We start from the raw sequence: 24426 nt of genomic DNA on the forward strand, positions 1-24426 counted from the left end.
TTCTAACTCAGGCCTCCAAATCTAGGCAATATCCTGGTAATTTTTTCAGCACTCCCTCTAGTTTAATAACATCTTCCTTATAACAGACTGACACAATATTCCAGTGAGGCCTCATCTTACCCAATCGCAACATAACTTCTGCACTCCTACGCTCACTGAAGGCTAGTGTGTTGAATGCCTTCTTCAGCATCCTATCTACCTGAAACACCACATTCAGTGAACTATGGTCTTGCACTCCTTGGTCTCATGTTCCATAACATTGCCAGGGCCCCAGCATCCACTGTACAAGTCCTACCAGGTTTCACCTCTTAAAGTGCAATTCTTCAGTTTAACTAGATTGAAAACTATCAGCCCTAGTACCTAACTGATAAAGATCCACTGGCAAGTTTTCTTAACCTTCTGGAGTAACGCCAAGACCTGCTATTTTAGTATCTTCCTCTAACTTAATAACCACACCTTGTAAAAATTACAAAGAAAGGTCCCAGCACTGACCCTGTGGCTCACCACTAGACGCAGACCTCTAGGCCAAGAAACAGCTCTTGACCAACACCCTCAGATTCCTAATACTATGCCAATTATGAATCCAATCAGCCATCTCTCCCTGAATCCAATGTGATTTTACTTTCAAGACTCGCCGGCCAAGAGGAATCTTGTCTAAGGCCTTGCTGAAGTCCATATAGACTACATCCTCTGCCCTACCTCATCCACACTCTTGGTTACCTCCTCGAACAACTCCAAGGATTATGTCTTCCCATACACAAAGCCATGCTGATTGTCCAGCATCACACATTAATGTTATCTCCCTAAATGGTGGTAGACCCTATCCCTCATAATCCCCTGCAGAAACTTATCCACCGATGATATCAGACTTGCTGCCCTATAGTTTCGTGGCTTGCTTTTGATGCCCTTTAAACAATAGCACCACATTAGCCACTCTCCTGTTCTCCAGAACCTTGTCTGTTGCCAGAAAAGGAACAACGTTTTTCAGAAACAGTAAATATTTGATTCTGACTATGGGTCAGAAACACTGGATATAAAATATTGAATATCAGACACTGGGAAATATGTTAGAAACACTAAAGTCCAGATACCATGTTGTAGGGCCAGTGTACATGTTACATGGCCCTACTATCTGGTATCAAGTGGTTTTATACAATTTATCTCGAATTACAGTCTCCAAAGCAGAGTGTGCCTACTCACCGCCAAATATTCACAAAGTTTAGTGTTACTAACACACCAGCCAGTATCTATCATGGTACTGTCCAGAATCTAATATCTACTACTTCCCAATTCAGACAGCATACTGGTGAACCTCTTCTGTATCCTCTCCAAAACCTGCATTTCCTTCCTAAAGTGATGTGACCTAATTACTCACAATATTTTAAATATGGCCTAATAAAGTACTGATACACCTGCAACATGATATTTCAGCTTTTATACACAAAGGCCTGACTGATGAAGAGAAGTATGACTGTTAAGTGTATCAGCAGATTCCCAAACACCCTTTCAAAAAGATGAAACAGATTTCCGGATTTTCCTCTCAACAAGTTAAAAAGGGTAAAAGGAATATCCACATTCCTTCATTTGCATATAAATGAGAAGGGCAGACCTTATTTCAATGTGAGGTACCAGACCAGAGTGATTTCTCCTTCACTGACCTTTATAGACACTAACAAATGAGAATATAAGACCTGACTCATTTTTCAACTCTGGGTTTGACTGGGACTCAAACCTACATTACAATTTGAAAGGAAGTTGAAGAGACTGTAGATGTTGGAACATGGAGCAATGGAAAACAAACTGCGGGAGGAACCCTGCAGGTCAGGCAGCATCTATGGAGGACAAGGGATTGGGTCAAGACACTGCATCAGGACCGACAGCCAGTATATAGAGATTGTTATGAAACGCACCCAACTGCTTCAGCTTCTGGGGTTTAGACATTCCAACTCATTAGACAGAGTATGGACAGTATGGACTCTTTAAGGGTTCAAGACCGTCTCATTAATTGACAGTCAGGTTTAGGGTGCCAAGTATTCACTACTTAAAGAGCGGAGTTTCAGTGCTCAATCGTAAGCCCAACTAAAGATTTTGTCTAGCATTTTGTTTGTGCTCAATTCTACTTCCAACTTTATACCCCCATGTCTTGATCCTTGTCCCGGATACTCCAACATTTTGGTCCAGCCCATCCTTGTTAAGGCCTCACGTCACAGTACGAATGAGCCAATATGGACTCAACAGGGTATAAAAGTCTTTCCCAATCAACAGTGAGTGCACTTCCAGACGGAGCTTGGAAATATACAACCTCCAGGTTGTCGTGTGTCAAATTTCACAAGATGGAAACGAGAGTCGCTCACGTGAGGCAGTTGGCTGCTCTGCTGAGTCAGTACATCTTCCAACCTCTTTGGCGGTGACCTGGGTTCTTGCCACGGCTTCCCCACCCAATGCTCATTAGTATTCAAACTCCAGCCATCCCCGTTCATTTGCAGCTCAGAAAGGTGGCTTTCATTACCTCTCTTCTGACTGGACGAGCCCTGGCCTGGGCCACTGCGCATTGGGAACAAAGGTCAGAGATTCACTTGGATTTGGAGGAATTCGTGGCTGCCATGAGGAAGGTTTCCAACACCCTGCTGGAGTGAGCTGAGCCTTGGACTGTCTGGGGACATGTACAAAAGGGATGGGTTGCACCTGAACCGGAAGGAGAACAATATTCTTGCAGGTAGGTTTGTTAAAGCTGTAGGGGATGGGAACTGGAGTGAAGGGACTCCGGATAGGGCAGATGGTATAAAAACAAATATACAACAAATATATATAGTGTGCAGTCAGACTGTCAGGAGGGGCAGACAGATGATAGGATAAAATTGTAGCCAGCAGGGTGAGTATCAGTGTATTAGGGATGCAGAATCAAAAGCAAATACAGTACCCAAAGTGTTATATCGCAATGCACAGAGTATAAGAAATAAGGTGGATGACCTTGTTGCACTTCTTCACATTGTCAGGTATGATGTTCATCCATCACTGAATCGTGGCAGAAGGATGGTTGCAGTTGGGAGCTGATATCCAAGGTTACACATTGTATCGGAGGGATAGAAAAGTAGGTGGGGGCGGGCATGCCTCTGCTGGTAAAGAATGTCATCAAATTATTAGAAGTATGTGACATAGGATCAGAAGATGGTGAATCCTTGTGGGTTAAGAAACTGCAAGGGTAAAAGACCCTGATGGCAGTTTTATGCAGGCCTCCAAACAGTAGCTGCGATGTAGACTACAGATTACAATGGGAAGTAGAAAAGGTGTGTCAGAAGGGTGATGTTGTGATAGTCATTGGAAATTTTAACATGTGGGTTGACTGGGAGAATCAGGTTGGAAGTGGGTCCGAAGAAATTTAATTTGTTCAATGCCTGTGAAAGAGATCTTTAGAAGAGTTTGTCATTGAGCTTTCTATACTGGGTGTTGTGGAGATACTGAAACCGAAGGAGATAAGGGAGCTCAAGGTAAAGAAACCCTGAGGAGGCAGTAATCACAGATAGAGTTCAACTCAAAACTTGATAGCGAGAAAGTAAAGTCTGACATAGCAATATTTCAGTGGAGTAAAGGAAATTACAGTGTTAGAGAGAGGAGTTGGCCAAAGTAAACTGGAAGGAGATGCTGGCATGGATGACAACAGAGAAGCAACGGCTTGAGTTTCTGTGAAAAATGAGGAAGATGCAGAATAGATGTATTCCAAAAAACTAAGAAATACTTAAATGGCAAAATAGTACAACCGTGGCTGACAAAGGAAGTCAAAGCTAATGTAAAGGTAAAAGAGAGGGTATACAACAAAGCAAAAATGTAGCGGGAAGATAGAGGATTGGAAATTTTTTAAAAACCCTCAGAAAGCAACTAAAACAATGATTAGGAGGGAATAATTGAAATTTGAAAGCAAGCTAGAAAATCATGTCAAGGTGGATAGATAAAGCTTTTTCAAGAATATATTAAAAAAAGAGAGTTGAGAGTAGATATAGGGCAGCTAGAAAATGAGGCCAGGGAAATAATAAGAGGGGACAAGGAGATGACAGATGAACTAAATGGGTATTTTGCATCACCGTGGAAGACACTAGCAGTATACCAGATATTGTAGTGTGAAGGAAGAGAAGTGAGTGCAGTTACTATTACAAGAGAGAAGGTGCTCAAAAATCTGAAAGACCTAAAGGTACATAAGTCATCCGGACTAAATGAACTGCGCCCTAGGGTTCTGAAAGAGGTAGTGATAGAGATTGAGGAAGCAATAGTAATGATCTTTCAGGAATCATTGGACTCTGGCATGGTTCCGAAAGACTGGAAAATTGCAAATGTCACTCCACTCTTTAAGAAAGGAAGAAGGTAGCAGAAAGGAAATTATAGACCGGTTAGCCTGACCTCAGTGGTGGGGAAGATGTTGGAGTCAATTGTTAAGGATAAGGTTATTGAGTACTTGGTGACACGGGACAAAATAGGATCAAGTCAGCATGGTTTCCTTAAGGGAAAATCTTGCCTGACAAACCTGTTGGAATTCTCTGAGGAGAATGCAAGTAGGATAGATAAAGGGGATGTGGTGGATGTTGTATATTTGTATTTTCAGAAGGCCTTTGAGAAGATGCCATACATGAGGCTGCTTACCAAGTTAAGAGCCCATGGTATTACAGGAAAATTTCTAGCATGGTTAGAGCATTTTCTGATTGGTAGGAGGCAGGGAGTGGGAATAAAAAGATACTTTTCTGATTGGCTTCCAGTGACTACTGATGTTCAACAGGGGAAAATGTTGGAACCACTTCTTTTTATACTGTATATCAATGATTTAGGTGATAGAATAGGTGACTTTGTTGCCAGGTTTGCAGATGATACAAAGATTGGTGAAGTGGCAAGTAGTGTTGAGGAAACAAGTAGGCTGCAGAGGGACTTAGACAGAATCGAAGAATAGGCAAGAAAATGCAAATGAAATACAACTTTGGAAAATGCATAGTCATACACATTGGTGGAAGAAATAAATATGCAGACTATTCTCTAAACAAGGAGAAAATCCAAAAATCTTGGATGCAAAGGGACTTGGGAGACCTGGTGCAGAACACCCTGAAGGTTAACTTGCAGGTTGAGTCGATGGTGAGGAAGGCAAATGCAATGTTAGCATAAATTTCAAGAGCTCTATAATACAAGATCAGGGATGTGATGCTGAGGCTTTTAAAGGCACTGGTAGGCCTCATCTTGAGTATTGTGAACAGTTTTGGGCTCCCTATCTAAGTAAAGATGAGCCGGCATTGGAGAATTTTCAGAGGAGGTTCAAAAGGATGAACCGTGAATGAAAGGGTTATCATATGTGGAACGCTCTGGGCCTGTACTCGCTGAAATTTAGGAAGTTGAGGGGGGATCTCATTGAAACCTTTCAAATCTTGAAAGGCCTAGACAGAGTAGATGTGGAAAGGATGTTTCTCGTCATGTAGTTGTCTAGGACAAGAGCCTTAGGATAGAGGGACGTCCATTTAAAGCAGAGATATGGAGAAATTTCTTTAGCCAGAGAGTGATGAATTTGTGGGAATTGTTACCATTGGCAGCTGTGGAGGTCAGGTCATTGGATGTACTTACGGCAGAGTTTGATAGTTTTTTCACTGGCCACAGCATCAAAGATTACCAGGAGAAGGCTGCGGATTGGGGCTAAGGAGGGCAAAAAAAGGAACAGCCATGGTTGAATGGCGGAGCAGGCTTGATGCGTTAAATAGCCTAATTCTGCTCCTATGTCTTATGGACTATGCTGTAGATCTGCTGCTTGGTAGTTCTCTGTGGGTTGATTATACGTGGTCTGAGATCCAGAGAGAGTGCAATGGAGGAATATATAAAGGAGGCTCTTGTCATGAGCTTCATTCAGCCCTCCACCTCACCAGCTGGCACAGGCTTTCTCTTCATACAAAAGAAAGATGTGAACCTACGGTCACACATTGATGATAAGGGTATAAACCACATAATGGCTAAGAATCATTATCCCCTTCCACTCATGAATACAGCCTTTGAGATTCTCCAAGGGGCAAGAATATTCATGAAGCTAGACTTGAGGAGAGTGTATAATCTGATCCGCATAAAGGAGGGTGATGCATTCTGCATTCAAACTGCAAACTGCATTCAGGGACAGGGACTAGGGATGAATACCTAGTTATGCTCTTCGGCCTTGTGAACATTCTAACAGTTTTTCAGGCCTTTAGAAATGATGTGCTCTGGCATACCCTCCATAAATATGCCACGGGCGATATCCTAGTCTTCTTGATGTCCATGGAGGACCAATTCGCTCATGTCAGGGACATTTTAAAGGTGCTTCTAAACCGTGGGATTTATGTCAACCTGGTGAAGTTGAAATTTCGCGTGGTGACCACTTCATTTTTGGATTTCATCATTTCCAATGGCAATCTCAAGTTGGACCCTAACAAGACTAAGGCTGTCAGAGGCTGGCCGCAAACATCCAGTGTCAAACAAATCCAACGATTCCTGGGGTTCACTAACTTTTACCAAAAGTTCTACAGGAACTTCAGCTTGGTGGCAGTTCCTCTGACAGCACTAACCAAGAAATCCACGGGCCTTTTTGGCCGGACTACAGAAGTGGAGGCTGCTTTTGCAGAGCTCAACCGGGAGCTCATATCAGCTTCCATCTTGATTTCACCTAACTTGGACCTTCCCTTCGTCGTGGAGGTGATCGCCTCTGACATCGGAGTTGTCGCAATAGTCACCTTTAGACAGTAAACTGCACACCTGTGCATTCTTCTCCAGGCAGCTCCCTCCAGCAGAGAGAAACTATGGCTTCAGGAATCTGGAGCTTCTTGTGATTAAGCTGATTTTGGAGGAATGGTGTCACTGGATTGAGGGCACCAAGAACCCTTTTATCGTTTGGACAGCACAAGAACTTGGCTTATATTCAGAAGGCCAAGAGACTGTGTTCTAGGCAGGCCAGGTAGATTTTGTTCTTTAACGACCAGTGACTTACCAACCAGGGTCATGTCCCATCAGTTTGATGAACCTGAATGGGAGGAGCAGCTTACCACCATTTTGCCCCAAGCCAGGGTGGTAGTGCAAATTTGATGGGGAATCAACGCTCTTGTCTGCAAGGCTGAAGCACAGGTGAGGACTCTTAAGAATGGTTCTCGGCATTGGCTGCTCATCCCAAGTTCAGCCTGGTCCCAGGTACCACAATGGGGACACTCACCGAGAATGACCTTTCAGCCAGGGATTGCCAGGGCACTTGAGTTAATCAAGAGAAAGTATTGGTGGCCCAGGATGATGAACGAGGTTCGGCAGTACGAGCAGGGATGCCAGGTGTGTGCCTGGAACAAATAGTCCCATACCTGACCTCAAGGGCTCCTTCACCACATACATGTTCCAAAAAGACCATGGGCACACAGCTCCATCGACATTGTCACAGGTCTTCTGCCGTCCAAGGTGAAGACCATCATTGCAATAATTGTCGATCGGCTTGCAGTTCATTGCCTTCAATAAGTTACCATCTGCAGCTCCCCAACACCCTGAAGGTCAGTCCTAACTTCCACATCTCTGATTTAAAATTTGTCAGCCCCTTAGCCCCACCAGCATCAGCCCTGCTGCTACCCAGGTTTATCGATGGGGAGTAGGTCTTCAAGGTGAGAAGACTTTTGGACTCACAAACTGTTTGGGATTTTCCTCGTGGACTGGGAAGGATTTGGACCCGAGGAAAGGTGCTGGGTGCCTGCAAAAGACATCTTGGATCTGGTTCTCTTCCACAACTACTATCACCATCTCTCCAAGCAGCTAGGGCTGTCAGGCGTCAGCCTAGGCGAGGGGGTCCAGTTATAAGACAAACTTAACTGTGCCAGTTTATGTGGTTTAGACACTCTAACTCTCCAGAGTATGGCTATCAGGCACGGTCCCTTTAAGAGTTCAGGACTGTCCCGCTAATTGGCAATTATGTTTTTGGTGCCAAGAATTGAGTATTTAAAGAGCTCCTGAATGATGCCTCAGTGCTCAATTGTAAGCCTAACTAGAGATATTGTCCAGAATTTTGTTTGTGTTTCAGTTCTTGTTCCAGCTTTGTACCGAGTCTCAGTCCTTGCCTCGGATACTTAAGTATTTGAGTCCTAACCATCCTTGTCAAGGTCTCTCATCAGCGGTGTGGGGAAGGGATTGGCAGATGATAGGTGGAAGCAGGTGAGGAAAGATCATGGACAAATAGAGCTAGGTAGGGGAGGGAGAGGACTGGAATCAAGGATCAGTGTCTGGTGCATGATAAGTCGAAAGAGATAAGGAAAGAGAAATAAAGAGGGAAGATGGAGCCAGGGAGCCAGGCTGAGAGGGTGGGAAGGAGTAAGGATGAAAGTAGAGGCAGAGGGTGGAATCTGTGAATTAAGGAAAGATTAAGTGGAACCAGGCAAGGGAAGGATTGGGGACAGTTTGGAGAGAGGGGTTAGGAGTACCACAAGGTGTAGTGTATGTTTAACAGGGAGGTGGAACTGGGAATGTTGGGGAAGGGGGATGGTTGAGAGAGTGAGGGGGAGAGACAGAAAGACAGAAAGGAGCACAAGGAGTGTGGATTACCTGAAGCTGGAAAATTCGGCGTTCATACCATTCATATTGAAAGGGCCATCTCAAAGAAACCACATCCAATTCAAAAGCTCTTATTAGAAGAGCAAAATAATCAAATGGAAATGATTCACTTGGACATCCCTGTCTCCCGTTCTCAGTGCATAAAATGCAACATTTAGAGCATCACAGAAAAGCATTTACTTATCATTCAGAGATAAACAACCCAAATCTATAGATGTTACTAACAAATAAATCTGGTCATGAAAATACTGATTGAAGTGTACATATTGATAAATGTCATCCATGCCTACAGGCTGGAAGGATGTTCCTAATTATACTGAAACATTTGCCATAATATCATTCAGGATGAGATCCAAAAACACAGCAAAGGCAGCAGATTGAAAAGGACTCGAGTTGGACAAAGTCCGAGCCTACTTACACAGATGGTCTGGGCCTTTGAGTACGATTCGGACATGCCGACTTCCATATGGAATAGCAATGATAGTGTCATCCACTGTGAAAGAATTTGAAGTATTAGACACCTTAGTTGAAAAAGTATCTGTTAAAATTTTCTGATCTGCATTGTACTGAAATACATTTTTGTAAATACAATCTGTTTTCCAGATTACACAGAGACACCAGAGCACAAGAGTATAATTAAATATAAACGTTTACCCAGTTATCCTTCATTCAGAGAAATCAATTTCAGTATGATGCACAGAATGAAAACAAATTGTTTAAATATATTTTATTAAGCACATAAGATCCCTTAAGACCCTGTTGAGTAAACGAATATTGACTTACAAATTAATTGGACCTAATAATTCAAACCGCATCAAGCAATCTTCAACATACAACTGGAGAAACTTCCACCAAGCTGAAACATGGCTGGATTCAACTGTACTTTGATGCAATGACTCAGGAAGTAATTGAAAATACATAGGGATATAAAATTCCCAAGTTTACATTTCGGCTATTGATGCTTCAATCTGACAAGGCCAATATTTCCTCCAACACTCCAATGCTGGCATTTGTGAAATGACCAAAGAAATACTTTCACAATTGATTGATTAAAGCAGTTTTGCATGCATCAGTATAATAAACAAAGATTTAAGTACTTCAAGGAAACATTTTTAATGAAGTGAAACAGCTTTTATTTTGTTTTTGGTGCCACTGTCTAGTGCTTTTTTCAAAATCACTGGAATAAACAGATAATTATAATCCTTCAAGCAAAGAGGATGCTCCTCCAATAGGAGTCCATTTCACCACTCTAGCAAGAAGCTAAAATATTTGCTAACTACTGGAGTACAGTTAACCCTACTATTTTGTGCTGCTAAAGTGCGAGTGCTTTGTATCCAGGGATGACCCATACGGTGGGGTCAGTGTGATGTCACATACAATGAGGTCAGTGTGATATCCCATACAGTGAGGTCAGTGTGATATCCCGTACAGTGAGGTCAGTGTGATGTCCCGTACAGTGAGGTCAGTGTGATGTCCCGTACAGTGAGGTCAGTGTGATGACCCGTACAGTGAGGTCAGTGTGATATCCCGTACAGTGAGGTCAGTGTGATGTCACATACAGTGAGTTCAGTGTGATATCCCATACAGTGAGGTCAGTGTGATGTCACATACAGTGAGGTCAGTGTGATATCCCGTACAGTGAGGTCAGTGTGATGTCACATACAGTGAGGTCCATGTGATGTCCATACAGTGAGGTCAGTGTGATGTCACATACAGTGAGGTCAGTGTGATATCCCGTACAGTGAGGTCAGTGTGATGTCCCATACAGTGAGTTCAGTGTGATATCCCGTACAGTGAGGTCAGTGTGATGTCACATACAGTGAGTTCAGTGTGATATCCCTACAGTGAGGTCAGTGTGATGTCACATACAGTGAGGTCAGTGTGATATCCCGTACAGTGAGGTCAGTGTGATGTCCCATACAGTGAGTTCAGTGTGATATCCCGTACAGTGAGGTCAGTGTGATGTCACATACAGTGAGTTCAGTGTGATATCCCATACAGTGAGGTCAGTGTGATGTCACATACAGTGAGGTCCATGTGATGTCCGTACAGTGAGGTCAGTGTTATGTCACATACAGTGAGGTCAGTGTGATATCCCTACAGTGAGGTCAGGGTGATGTCCCATGTTTGAACCTTCTCCCCATTTAGATAATAGTCTGCATTATTGTTCCTTTTACTAAAATGCATTACCATACATTTCTCAACTTGTAGTACATCTGCCAGTTTTTTCTGCCTATTCTTCCAACTTGTCTAAGTTCTGCTGCAGTCACATTGCTTCCTCAGCACTACCTACCCCATTGGTGTCCTGCGCCTACAGTGAGGTTTGAGTGATATCCCATACAGTTAGTTCAGTGTGATGTCCTGTAGAATGTGGTCATTTCCCTGCCCTGTACATTGAGGTTGGTGTGCTACACTGTAGAACATAGAACATTGAAATCTACAGCACGTTACAGGCCCTTCAGCCCATAGTGTTGTGCCGACTATGTAACAAACTCTAGAAACTGCCTAGATTTACCCTACAATATAGCCCTGTATTTTTCTAAGCTCTATTTACCTATTCAAGAGAGTCTTAAAAGTCTCTATTGTATCCACCTCCACCACCATAGCTGGCAGAGCATTCCACACACCCTCCACTCTCTGTATGAAAAACCTACTGCTGATATCCCCTTTCTGCCTAGTTCCAAACACTTTAAAACTATGCCCCCTTGTATTAGCCGTTTCAGAACTGGGAATAAAAGCCTCTGTCTATCCACACAATCAATGCCTTTCATCATCTTATTCACCTCTATTAGGTCACCACTCATCCTCTGTCGCTCCAAGGAGAAAAGGCCAAGTTCACTCAACCTATTCTTATAAGGCACACTCTCCATTCCAGGCAACATCCTTGTAAATCTCCTCTGTGCTCTCTCTATAGTATCTACATCCTTCCTGTAGTGTGGTGATCAGAACTGAACACAGTACTCCAAGTGGTGTTGAACTAAGGTCTTGTATATCTGTAACATTATCTCACAGCTCTTGATCTTAATCCAATGGCTGATGAAGGCCAACACACCACACTGGCAACCTGTGCAGCAGCTTTGAGTGTCTTATGGACCCCAAGATCTCCACACTGCCGAGAGTCTTACCAGTAATATTAATATTCTGTCTTCAAATTTAACCTACCGAGATGAACCAATTCACACTTTTCTGGGTTGAACTCCATCTGCCACTTCTCAGCCCAGTTTTGCATCCTATCAGCATTAAGTGTCCCACTTAACCTCTGACAGCCCTCCACACTATCCACAACACCCTAACCTTTGTGTCATCAGCAAATTTACTAACCCATCCCTCCACTTCCTCATCCAGGTCATTTGGAAAAATCACGAAGAGGAGGGGTCGCAGAACAGATCACCGAGGTACACCACTAGTCACTGACCTCCATGCAGAATATGAACCATCTACAACTACCGGGCAAACCAATTCTGGATCCACAAAGCAAAGTGTCTTTGAATCGCATGTCTCCTCACTTTCTGAATGAGCCTTGCATGGGGAACTTTATCAAATGACTTACAGAAATCCATATACACTACATCCACTGCTCTACCTTCATCAATGTGTTTTGTTACTTCCTCAAAGGATTCAATCAGGCTTGTAAGGCACAACCTGCCCCTGCCAAAGCCATGCTGACTATCCCTAATCAAATATGTCTCTCCAAATGCTCATAAATCCTGCCTTGTGGCATCTTCTCTAACAACTTGCCCACCACTGAAGTAAGACTCACTGGTCTATAACTTCCTGGGTTTTCTTTACTCCTTTTTTGAACAAGGGAACAAGGCATTTGTAACTCTCCAATCCTCTGGTATTTCTACCATCCCCATTGATAACGCAAGGATCATCGCCAGAGGCTCAGCAATCTCCTCCCTCGCTTCCCACAGTAGCCTGGGGGTATATCTTGCCAGGTTCCGGCAACTTATCTAACTTAATGTTTTTTAAATACTCCAGCACATCCTCTTTCTGAATGTCTATACACTCTAGTGTTATAGTCCACTGTAAGTCATCCCCACAGTTGCCAAGGCCCTTTTCCCTGGTGAGTACTGAAGCAAAGTATTCATTAACAACCTCCACTATCTCCTCCAACTCCATGCACGCGTTTCCACTAACGCACCTGATTGGTCCTAGTCTCACACGACTCATCCTATTGCTTTTCACATACTTGTAGAATGCCTTGGGTTTTCCTTAATCCTGCTTGCCATGGCCTTTTCATGGCCCCTTCTAGCTCTCCTAAGTTCCTTACTGGCAGCCTTGTAATTTTCTAGAACTCTATCAGTACCTAGTTTCTTGAATCTTTCATATGCTTTTTGTCCCTCTTAACTAGATTTTCCACGTCCTTTGTACGCCATGGTTCTTTTACCTTATGATCATATCCCTGCCTCAAAAGAACAGACCTATGCAGAACACCATGCAAATGTTCCGTGAACTCCAGTTAAATGTTTTCTCAAATTATCTGTTCCTATCTCTCTCTGGCGCTATGGTAAAGGAGATAGAGTTGTGATCACTACTTCCAAAATGCTCTCCCACCGAGAGATCTGACACCTGGCCAGATTCATTTCCCAATACCAGATCAAGTACAGCCTCTTCTCTAGTTGGCATATCTACCCAATGCATCAAGAAACCTTCCTGAATACACCTGACAAATTCCACCCCATCTAAGCCTCTCGCTCCAAGGGGATGCCAGCCAATATTAGGAATGTTAAAATCTCCCATCATAACAACCCTATTATTATTGCACTGTTCCAGTACCTGCCTCCCTATCTGCTTCTTGATATCCCTGTTACTGTTGGGGGGGGGGGGGTCTATGAAGAACACCCAGTCGAGTTAATGTCCCCTTCCTGTTTCTGACTTCCACCCACACTGACTCAGTAGACAATCCCTCCATGACTTCCTCCTTTTCTGCAGCTGTGACACTATCCCTGATTAGCAATGCCAAATCTCCATTTCTTTTGCCTCCCTCCCTGTCCTTTTGGAAATAACTAAAGCCTGGCACACTCAGTAGCCTTTCCTGCCCAAGACATCCAAGTCTTTGTAATGGCCACAATGTCATACTTCCATGTATTGATCCACGCTCTGAGTTCATCTGCCTTGTTTATGACACTCCTTGCATGAAAATAGACACATCTCAAACCATCAGGCTATCATCTGCCCATCCTTCCTCACAAGCTCCCTTCAAGCTGTCTCTATTTGTTTGCCAACCATCCCATCCTTTACCGCTTCACTTCGATTTCCACCTCCCTGCAAATTTATAGCATCAGCAATCTCCCTGCCAGGATATTGGTCTCCCTCGGATTCAAGTGCAACTTGTCCTTTTTGTACTGTTCACAACTACCCCAGAGAAGGTCCCAGTGATCTAGTAATCGGAATCCCCACCTCCTGCTCCAATCCGTCAGCTAAGCACTTATCCACCACCTCCTTCTATTCCTATTCTCACTGTTGCGTGGCACAGGCAGCAATCCCAAGATTACTACCCTTGAGATCCTGCTTCTCAGCTTCCTTTTTAACTCCCCGTATTCTGCTCTCAGGACTTCCTCCCTTTTACTCCCTATGGTGTTTGTACCAATATGCACCACAAACTCTGGATGCTCACCCTCCCATTTCAGTATATTGTGGATACGTTCAGAAACATCATGAATTCTGGCACCTACTATCCATGTTTCTTTTTTGCACCCACAAAATTGCCTATCAGTTCCCCTGATTATAGAGTTCCCTATCACTGCTGCCATCCTCTTCCATTCCCTACCCTTCTGAGCTACAGAGCCAGACTCAGTGCCAGAGGCACGACCACTGTTGCTTCCCCCAGGTAGGTCTCCCCAACAGCAACTCAAGACGGAGTACTTATTGTTGAGGGAAATGGCCAGAAGGGTGCTCTCCACTACCAGATGCTCTCCCTTCCCTCTCCTGACAGTCACCCACTTATCTGTCTCCTGTGACCACCTGCCTGTAGCTCCTACTGATCTCTTCTTCACTTTCCCTAACAAGCTGAAGGTCATCGAGCTGCATCTCCAGTTCCTTAACACGGTCTCTAAGGAGCTGCAGCTCGATGCACCTGCAGCAGATATGGCCAGCAGGGAGACTGTAAGTCTGCCGGATATCCCACATCTGACAGCCAAATCATATCTACTGTATGGTGAGGTCAGTGTGCCACCCCATTCTGTAAGGTCACCTTGCTGCCCCATTCATTGAAGCAGGCCTGATCTCCTGCAGAGGGTTGATGACATGTTCTGATGTAAAGTTAAGTTAATGTTAGACCATAAGTTCATAAGATCATAAGAGATTGGAGCAGAAATAGGCCCATTAAGTCTGTTCCGTCATTAAATCATGGCTGATCCTTTTTTCCCTTCCTCAGCCCCAGTCCCTGGCCTTCTCCCCATAACCTTTGATATCATGGCCAAGCAAGAACCTATGAATCCCTTCCTTAAATACACTCAACGACTTGGCCTCCACAGCTGCCTGTTGGAACAAATTCCAGAAATTCAACGTCCTCTGGCTGAAGAAATTCCTTCTCTGAAGCCTCTCCAATGCCTGCACATCTTTTCTTTGATAAAGGAGCCCAAAACTGTTCACAATACTCAAGTGAGGCCTCACCAGTGCCTTATAAAGGCTGGGTATCATTTCCATGATCTTAATATTCTAGACCTCTTGAAATTAATGCTAACGTTGCATTTGCCTTCCTTACCAACAATTCAACCTGCAAGTTAACCTTTAGGGTGTTCTGCACAAGGACACACAAGTCCTTTTACATCTCAGATTTTTTAATTTTCTCCCCATTTAGAAAATAATCTGCACATTTATTTTTACTACCAAAGTGCATGACCATGCATTTTCCAACATTGCCTTTCATTTGCCATTTTCTTGCCCATTCTCCCAACCCGTCTGAGTCCTTCTGCCACTGTCCTGTTTCCTCAACACTGCCTGAACCTCCACCAATCTTCGTATTAGTTGAAAACTTGGCAACAAAGCCATCTATTCTATCATCTAAGTCATTGATATACAGCATAAAAGGAGCTGCCCCAATACTGATTCCTGCAGAACACCACTAATTACTGACATCCAACCAGAAAAAAATCTTTTTCTTCCACTGGCTGCCGCCTACCAATCAGCCAATGCTCTAACCATATTAGTAACTTTCCTGTCGTACCATGGGCTAATAACTTGATAAGCAGGCTCATGTGTGGCACCTTGTCAAAGGCCTTCTAAAAGTCCAAATATACAACATCCACTACATCCCCTTTATCTATCCTACTTCTAATCTCCTCAAAGGATTCCAACAGTTTCATCAGGCAAAATATTCCCTTAAGGAAACTTGGCTGGCTTTGTCCTATCTGGTCCTTTGTCGCCAAGTACTTCATAACCTCATCCTTAACAATTGACTCCAACATCTTCCCAACCACTGAGGTCAGGCTAACTGGTCTGTCATTTTCTTTCTGCTACCTCCTTCCTTTCTTAAAGAGTGGAGCGACGTTTGCAATTTTCCAGGCCTCTGGAACCATGCCGGAGTCCAATGATTCTTGAAAGATTATTACTAATGCATCCACAATTTTGACTGATACCCCTTTCAGAAGCCTAGGGTGCAGATTATCTGGTCTGCATGACTTATGTACCTTTAGGTCTTAGCATTTTGGGCACCTTCTCCCTTGTAATAGTAATTGCACTTATTTCTCTTCCCTCACACCATTCAACATCTGGCACACTGCTAGTGTCTTCCACAGTGAAAACTGATGCAAAATACTCATTTAGTTCATCTGACATCTCCTTGTTCCCCACTATTATTTATCCAGCCTCATTTTCTAGCGGTCCTATATCTACTCACATATCCTTTTTTTAATATACTTCAATAAGCTTTTTCTATCCACCTTGATTTTGTTCACTAGCTTGCTTTCGTACTTAATCTTTTCCCTCTTAATGATTCTTTTCGTTGCTTTCTGTAGGTTTTTAAAAACTTTCCAATCCTCTATCTTCCTGCTAATTTTTGCTGTGTTGTATGCCCTCTCTTTTGCTTTTACATTAGTTTTGATTTCCCTTTTCGGCCATGGTTGTATTATTTTGCCATTTGAGCACATCTCAGTTTTTGGAATACATCTATCTTGCACCTTCCTCATTTTCCCCAGAAACTCACGCCTTTGCAGCTCTGCTATCATCCCTACAAGCACATCCTTCCAATTTACTTTGGGCAAATTCTCTTGCATACCATTGTAGATTCCTTTAACTCCACTGAAATACTGCCACATCAGACTTTCCTTTCTCCCTGTCAAATTTAAAGTTGAACACAATCATATTGTGATCACTCACTCCCAAGGGTTCCTTTACCTTAAGCTCCCTAAGCACCTCCACTTCATTACATAATACCCAATCCAGTATAGCTGATCCCCCAGTAGGCTCAATGATGTACTGCTTTAAAAAGCCATCTCATATGTATTCAACAAATTCATTCTCTTTTGGATTCATTATCAACCTGATTTTCCCAATCAACCTGAATGTTAAAATCTCCCAAGAGATAACATTGCCCTTTTGACACACCTTTTCTATTTCCTTTGTAATCCATAGTCCACATTTCAGCTGCTGGTTGGAGGCCTGTATCAGGGTCCCTTTACCCTTGCACTATCTGAACTCAACCCACAAGAATCCAACTTCTTCTGATCCTACGTCACATCTTTCTAATGATTTGATGCCATTCCTTTCCAGCAGAGACATGCAGCCCCTCTGCCTACCATCCTCTGATACAATGTGTAGCCTTGGATATTCAGCTCCCAGCTGCAACCATCCTTCAGTCACAATTCAGTGATGGCTATATACCTGACAATCTGTAAAAGTGCAACAAGACCATCCACTTTATTTGTTATACTCCATGCATTAAGTACTGCATTTACTACCCTTTTTGATTCTGCATCCCTAATGCACTGATACTCATGCTGCTGCTGGCTGCAATTTTGTCCTATCAACTGCCACCCTTCCCGACAGTCTGCTTGCATGCTACCTTTGCTTTTTTACCATCCGTCCTATCCTGGGTCTCTTCACTCCGGTTCTCATCCCCCTGCTAAATTAGTTTAAAACCTCCCAAACAACTCTAACAAACCTTCCCACAAGACTATTGGTCCTCCACAGGTTCAGGTGCAACCTGTCCCTTTTGTACAGGTTATGTCTCCCCCAAAAGAAATCCCAATGATCCAACAACCTTAAGCCCTGTCCCCCGCACCAGCTTCTGTCAATAAATATCTTGTATTTGCCCTCACTGACGCGTAGCATAAGTAGCGAACCAGAAATTACTACCCTGGAGGTCCTGTTCACAGCTTCCTGCTTAGCTCTCTAAATTCTCTCTTCAGGACCTCTTTGCTTTTCCTTCCTATCCTTCCTATGTCATTGGTTCCAATATGTACCAAGACATCTGGCTGGTCTCCCTCCCCCTCCAAAATGCCGTGGACGTGATCCAAGATATCCCTGACCCTGGCACCTATGCGGCAACATACCACCTGCGTGTCCCGTTCATGTCCACAGAATATCCTGTCTGTTCAACTGACTATTGAGTCTCCTATCACTACTGCTTCCCTCTTCTCCTTCTGCACCACAGACTCATGCTCAGTGCAGGCAACCTGGTCTCCATGGCATTCCCCTGCGAGATCATCCCCCAGAGGGAATGCCATGTGCCACTAGGTCCCTTGATCTTGGCATGCTGTGCTGTTGAGTGCTGTTGGTGTGATGTTATGCACACAGTTGGTGAGCTCTTGGTTGCTCAGGCAGTGAAGATGGCTATTTCCAGTGCTGGTGTGAAGACAAGCAAAAGCAACGTGTGAGCCGAGTTCTTCAATACTGCTTTATAAACCTTCTCAGATCCCAGAGCCAGAGACAGGACAGTGCCAAAGAATAATTGAACCAACTGTTCTGTTTCTGGGCTGCCCTCCAGTCTCTATCCCAAATGACCATTCACTGGATCTGAGCCTGGTCCTTGGCAGCTGCTGATCCACCGCAGGGAGATTGTTACTGCTCAGCCCCACTTCTGCTCTTATCTGCTGCCCATCTCTGTGTTTTACAGCTGAAACATCAGGATCCTAAATTTCCACCCTTGCCCATGGGCATCACCACACCAAAACAGATCGGCCAAGCAGCATGCACGACTCAATGAAATGGGTCTCTGTGGTGTCAATAGTTCGGTAACACATTATTGAGGGATCAAATATCCACCCTACCAATAAATGCTTCCACAACAGCTGCTAGGTGGCTAGAACTGTGCAGTCTCTTGGTGAATTCCTACCCCTGATATCTCTGTCAGCAAGCAGCCTCCTTTTCTTTCAACACTGGCTGTCCTGGGAGTTACGCTCAACTCGTACAAATGAGTAGAGGGAGGACTCAGATTAAATTATATCCCTACAAGGAACAGGCATTTCTGGCTCAGTCCACGACTTGGGATTTTGAGGTTGGGTGGTTGGTTGGTTGGAAGGGAGATCTGACTTGAATATTCATAATTTACGCTATGCTTCCTTTTACATATACTTGTTTAATGACAACACAGGGCCCTATCTGCCAGCAGGGTACATAAGGCAATTGCATTAGTGCACTGCTTATAAATTTAACAAACTCAGTCTTCATGACAATGTCACATTATTATCAAAAAATCCTATAATCATTTGAGTAAAAAAATCAACAAAAAAACAGAAATTACAGTGTCTTTCAAAAACAGTCCCACTGTTCTCACCTAGCAAACAGTGGGAGTTGCTGTATGAGGCAAGCTGAAACAAGTATTAAGAGACAGTGTGGTCCTTTCACTGGCAAAGCATTTAATGTTGCTGAAATGTTTCTGCTTAAAACTGAAGTGTTCTGCCCAAGGAGTTCAAGAGCATAGTTGTACTTTCTGCAATGCATGGTAGCTGATAGAGAGCCTTACAAATCAGTAAGTCATTAGATAACCAATTAAGTTGCTAGGTGGACAGATGGACAACAAAATAGAAAACTGATACACCTCCTCTGATGAAGGTGTTTGTATACTGGAACTCGTATGGCGATCACTCTTTCAAAACTGATTACAGATAATAAGGACACTGGGTGGGTCATGATTGTGAGTGGTAGACTAGTAACAGATACTATCTGTTTCCAGATGGAGCTCCCTGGTTCTCTCCAACACCAAATGGCCACAAAAATCAGAATGCACATAACTAGGCAACATAGGACTCTTACCATGTATTTTCCATTCTTGTCCCCAGTTCTAATTCTGTGGATCACTGTGATGTTATTGCTTATGACTGCTGGGTAGTTGTTTTTTAATGAACAAGATGATAAGGAATGGTGATAAACAGAACTACTGTAGATCAGCTGGGTGATGCAGTGCAATCTGCACTCCAGCCTTGACCTGTCATTGTCACCAGAGAAGTACTATGCACCTGTCTGTTAATGCTTAAGTTGGTGTATGTCCCGTGTGCAGCAGTTAGACCCAAGCAGCCTACAGTTCGCCAGTCAAAGGCACCACTGAGCTCCAACAGGTATGCAACAGGATGATAGGAGTATTTATCAAGTGGAATGCTAGTGAGTGAGGGTCAGATGCTCCTGCAGCAAGTCTAGTCATCAGCAACTGCAATATTCAACTTTAAAACATTCTCCTCAAACCAATGAAGTTCTGTAAGCCAACAGGCCAACTAACCAGAGAACAGAATAAAAGACCGTTCAGCAGCAGAATTCTGTTTGACTGTTAATGAATTAATATGAAGTATTATTTTGGTTTATTTCACTAATGTTGATCAGAAATAAATTACAGAAAATTCTGGAACATACAGCAGGTGAGGCGTCATATATAGAGGGAGAAATTATGCAAACATTTCAGATTAACGTTTACTTTGATGGAGGATCATTGACCTGAAAGTTTAATTCTGTTTATCTTCTCGCATTGCTGACCAGCTTGCTATTTCCAGCATCTTCTTCTATTATTTCAGATTTCTCACACCTGCAGTTCTTTTGTGTCTTTTGACTAAATTTGGTCAGGCTTCACCTTTATTGGCAAAATGCACTTACACATCTAACCATACTTATTTTAAATCCCTCATGCAGTCCAATATCTAAATATATCAACATGTCAGTCCAAAATCTAAGCTATGTATCAGGAGATCAAAATCACACTTATAGTCTGTTGAGTTGAAATGTTCAACAAATTGAGAAGTTACAAATGTATGAAATGCTTGTGACATTCTTGGCATGCCCATGGTTGTCATATTTCATCCATCGACAAGGCATACAATACAACAACAGAGAATGGTGAAGTGACCCAGATCACTACTCAGGAGATCACAGAGGGAACACTGTACACAGAGAGAACCTGGGTCTCTCAATTTCACTTGCTAATGCCTGAGTACCAAAATGTAATTGACAACAAAGTAATAAATCTCAATGTTCTCATTAAAAGACAAGGCACAGGACAGAGTTTTTCTGTAATATTGAAAGTAATGAAATCATATGGAATTGGTCAATTTCTCAACTAGGTCCAGGATTTTTGAGGCTACGTAAAGTACTGCCAAGAAAAATCCCAAAATAAGGAATAAAATTAAACACCATTTCTCCCTTCAGAAATGTCCAAAAATGCTATTGCATTCAAGATCATAAGCTATGAGAGTAGACAATGCGTGTTAAAACAATACTTATAAAGCATTGCATACATGTAGCTATCATTTCAATGCTTTCTGTATTAATCAAGGGGAGAAGGATCTCCAGGAAAGGGACAGAATCCCTTACTCATCTTCAAACAGAACAAGTCATTTTCAAAATTCCCTTTGCTGGTCTTCCTCAATTCCAAGTTATAAAAATTTATTCATGGCCCACACCCGTTCTACCACTCTCTCTCCCACACTGACTACTCCATCCTTGTCCATCTCCACTGGCTCTCTGATGCTCAGCGATTTTAAAATCTTGCCTCCATCTTGAGTCCTGACATAAAGGTTTCTTCAAATTACATTTGTAACTTCCTCAGCTCTTACAACTTTGAAATATTGTACCTTCTATTGCCACACTTTAACCTTTAGCCCATATACTTTCAAAGTCGCCCCTTAAGCCCAACGTCACGATTCCAAATCATCCTTCATATCTTATCTTTGTCTCAGTGTCATTCCAGAGACTTCAGCAAATAATCCACTGTGGCAGTCCAGTGTGCTGTTGTCAGATGAAATGTTGATTTAAGAACTGATGTAAAGGAAAGCATTATTTGAAGAGTGGAAGATTTGTCTCAATATCCTGGGGCCAACAATTATTCCTCAACTAACATCACAAAAGTTGATCAGCCTGGATCCTGCTAGTAAAAGCTGAATCTGTCAAATAGTTTCACCCCTGGACCACATGGAATCCTAGCCACATAGCTTCACCTTCTGTGTAGCCCTTGAGGCTCCTTGTCTGCTCCATCCTGCCTGTTCGAGGTGTGAGTTAGACAGCTGGAGACATTGAAAGCTGGCCAAAGCACATCTTCATACCAACATTTCTATGGACAAGGAATGGAGCAGGAGCAGCCCTTATATATATTTTTTTTTTAATTGTGATACGGCGTGGGATAGGCCCTACAGCCCTTTGGACCATGCCGTCCAGCAATCTCCCAATTTAATCCATAGCCTAATCACAGGACAATTTACAAAAACCAACTAGCCTACTAACCGGTACGACTTTGGACTGTGGGATGAAACTGGAGCACCCAGGGGAAACTCACGTGGCCACAGGGAGAACATACTAAACGGGCAGTGGCGAGAATTGAACCGGGTCAGTTGTACTGAAAACTGTTGTGCTAACCACTACGCCACTGTGCTGTCCTGGGGCCAGAGTGGAGCAGAGTCTAAGCAGAATGAGGGCACTCCTGTGGTGGGGCAGAAGTGTAGCGAATGGAAACAACCAGTCTCTGATACTTAGGAATGAGATCACACATTGTCAAAACAACATATGCTTCATCCAGGATACCAAAGTAATTCATTCTGATTGGCTTCGACCTATGCACTGCAAGTGCAGTGTTTTCACTGGGCTTCAGTGAACACTTTCAGATCCTTTTTATCCTGAACCTGATGGCTCAGGTATCAAGCAACACACACAAAATATGCTGAAGGAGCTCAGCAGGACAGGCAGCATCTATGGAAAAATGTACAGTGGACGTTTTGGGCTGAAACCCTTCGGCTCAGGTATCAATCCTAATTAAGGAGAAAGATGGCTCCATCTACTGAATGATGAGTTTCCTGGGAAGCTCAGACCCATTGCAACACCATTTCACAGATATTACTAGACTGTTAAAATGGAGGATTTTTTTGTTGTCACGGCAGGTCAGTACTTACATTTATTTGATGAGAGTTGAGATTTGTACTGTCCTCGTACAAGTCTACATGTGGAGCCATTGCCACTGCAGATCCCACAGTTATCTTCTTTGGCACTGCTTCCCATTTGGTGATCACAGCCAACAACCTGCCAGGAACACCAGGGTGTTACTGCATCTTACGGGTTACATCTGTACTGCAAGTGACAGTCATGTCTATAAGGCAGTGTTACTCTTCAAAAGCAACAGACAATGCACAATGTACAGAAGAGCAGCCAAATATTTCCCACAAGTACACAAATAAATGGACACACCATTGAAACCAATGGGATGGAATATCTTCATTATTTTCAAGGCCAGATAAATTTGTCTAAATAATTATCAGAAACAGAGTCATTCAGCACAGAAATAGGCTTTTTGTGCTACTGAGTTCAACATGACCATGCATACTAATCCTATTTTACTCTCACCATTAATTCATCCCAATCTTACCATTCACTAGGGGCAAGGGACATCTAGGCTGTATGAGGAGTGTCAAGTAAATGGATCCTCTACACCTTGGGCATGCAGTGAGGCTTCTGGAGTGAAAGGGCTTCCAGAAGAGGCCTCGACCCACCTGACCCAAGCAGCCTTTTGACAGGAAACAAAGTGATTGGCTAGAAGTTGTGGAGAGCTTAATCTGCTGTCAGTTATAGCCGGCCTGTCCTCGGGATCTGGGCCCTAACTGAACTAACTGGATGAAAACCAGTCAGTCTCTAGGAGCATGTGCAAATTCCCTGAAGATAGCAAACAGGTTGTAGCTCTGCTGGCTTTGTCAATGTACTTCCACTGAGAACCAGTATGGGAACTATGAGAAGTCAATGTCAATAAAAATAATTACTTCCAAAAGAGAAACTGGTGATTTGCTAAGGGTGTACTGAATGCTGTCGGCATGATAAGGCCCAAAATTCAGCAGCCTGAACAGGAACATGAGTTCCACCACCTTACTGTCGATAACTGTCTGAGTAACAACTCAGTTCCTCAAGCCTGTTCTGCCACTTAATGAGACCATAGTGAATCTGTGGTATAACGCCTTTATCTGCCTTTGATCCAGACCCCTTAAGATGACTACTTTGGGCTCAACCTGACTCACTGCTGCATGATCCTCTCCTGTCCATGTTCACCTATGCTGTACGAGGAGTGTCAAGTGAGCTGATCTCCACACCTTGGGCATGCAGTGAGGCTTCTGGAGTGAATGGGGCTTCCAGGTGAGGGCTCGACCCAGATGACCCAAGCAGCCTTTTGACAGGAAACAAAGTGATTGGCTGGGAGTTGGGGAGGGCTTATCTGCTGTCAACTGCACAAGATTTTTTTTCTTAGATGCCTTTGCAGAAATACAAAAAAAAAACTCAGTGAGTAAAAAGTAAAAGAAATAAACTAAACATAATTAAAAAAAAATGTTAGACAACTTTTTCCTCCTTATCCCCAGGCTGGGAATCCCTGATCTGTCCATTATCTCAGCAGGCTGGTGTTGTACTAGAGAGCGAGATCTCTCATGTAAACCCCGCATGCTTGGGCTCTGCTTTTGGACCAGT

At 43.3% G+C, this 24426-nt stretch overlaps 1 protein-coding gene across 1 annotated transcript in view; it reads right to left on the bottom strand.

Moving 5' to 3' along the window:
• The window catches only part of LOC132396871 (ADAMTS-like protein 1), a 148984-nt gene that overhangs the window by 50938 nt on the left and 73620 nt on the right, over positions 1-24426 (bottom strand). Inside the window, exons 5-6 of the mRNA XM_059974888.1 lie at positions 22875-23001; positions 8984-9058 (exon numbers count right to left, since the gene is read on the bottom strand). Coding sequence (XP_059830871.1) covers positions 8984-9058; positions 22875-23001 — 202 coding nt within the window. The remainder of the gene's footprint in view (positions 1-8983; positions 9059-22874; positions 23002-24426) is intronic.

This window comes from Hypanus sabinus, chromosome 7, assembly GCF_030144855.1.
Source record: "Hypanus sabinus isolate sHypSab1 chromosome 7, sHypSab1.hap1, whole genome shotgun sequence".
In the NCBI taxonomy this organism is placed as follows: Eukaryota; Metazoa; Chordata; class Chondrichthyes; order Myliobatiformes; family Dasyatidae; genus Hypanus; species Hypanus sabinus.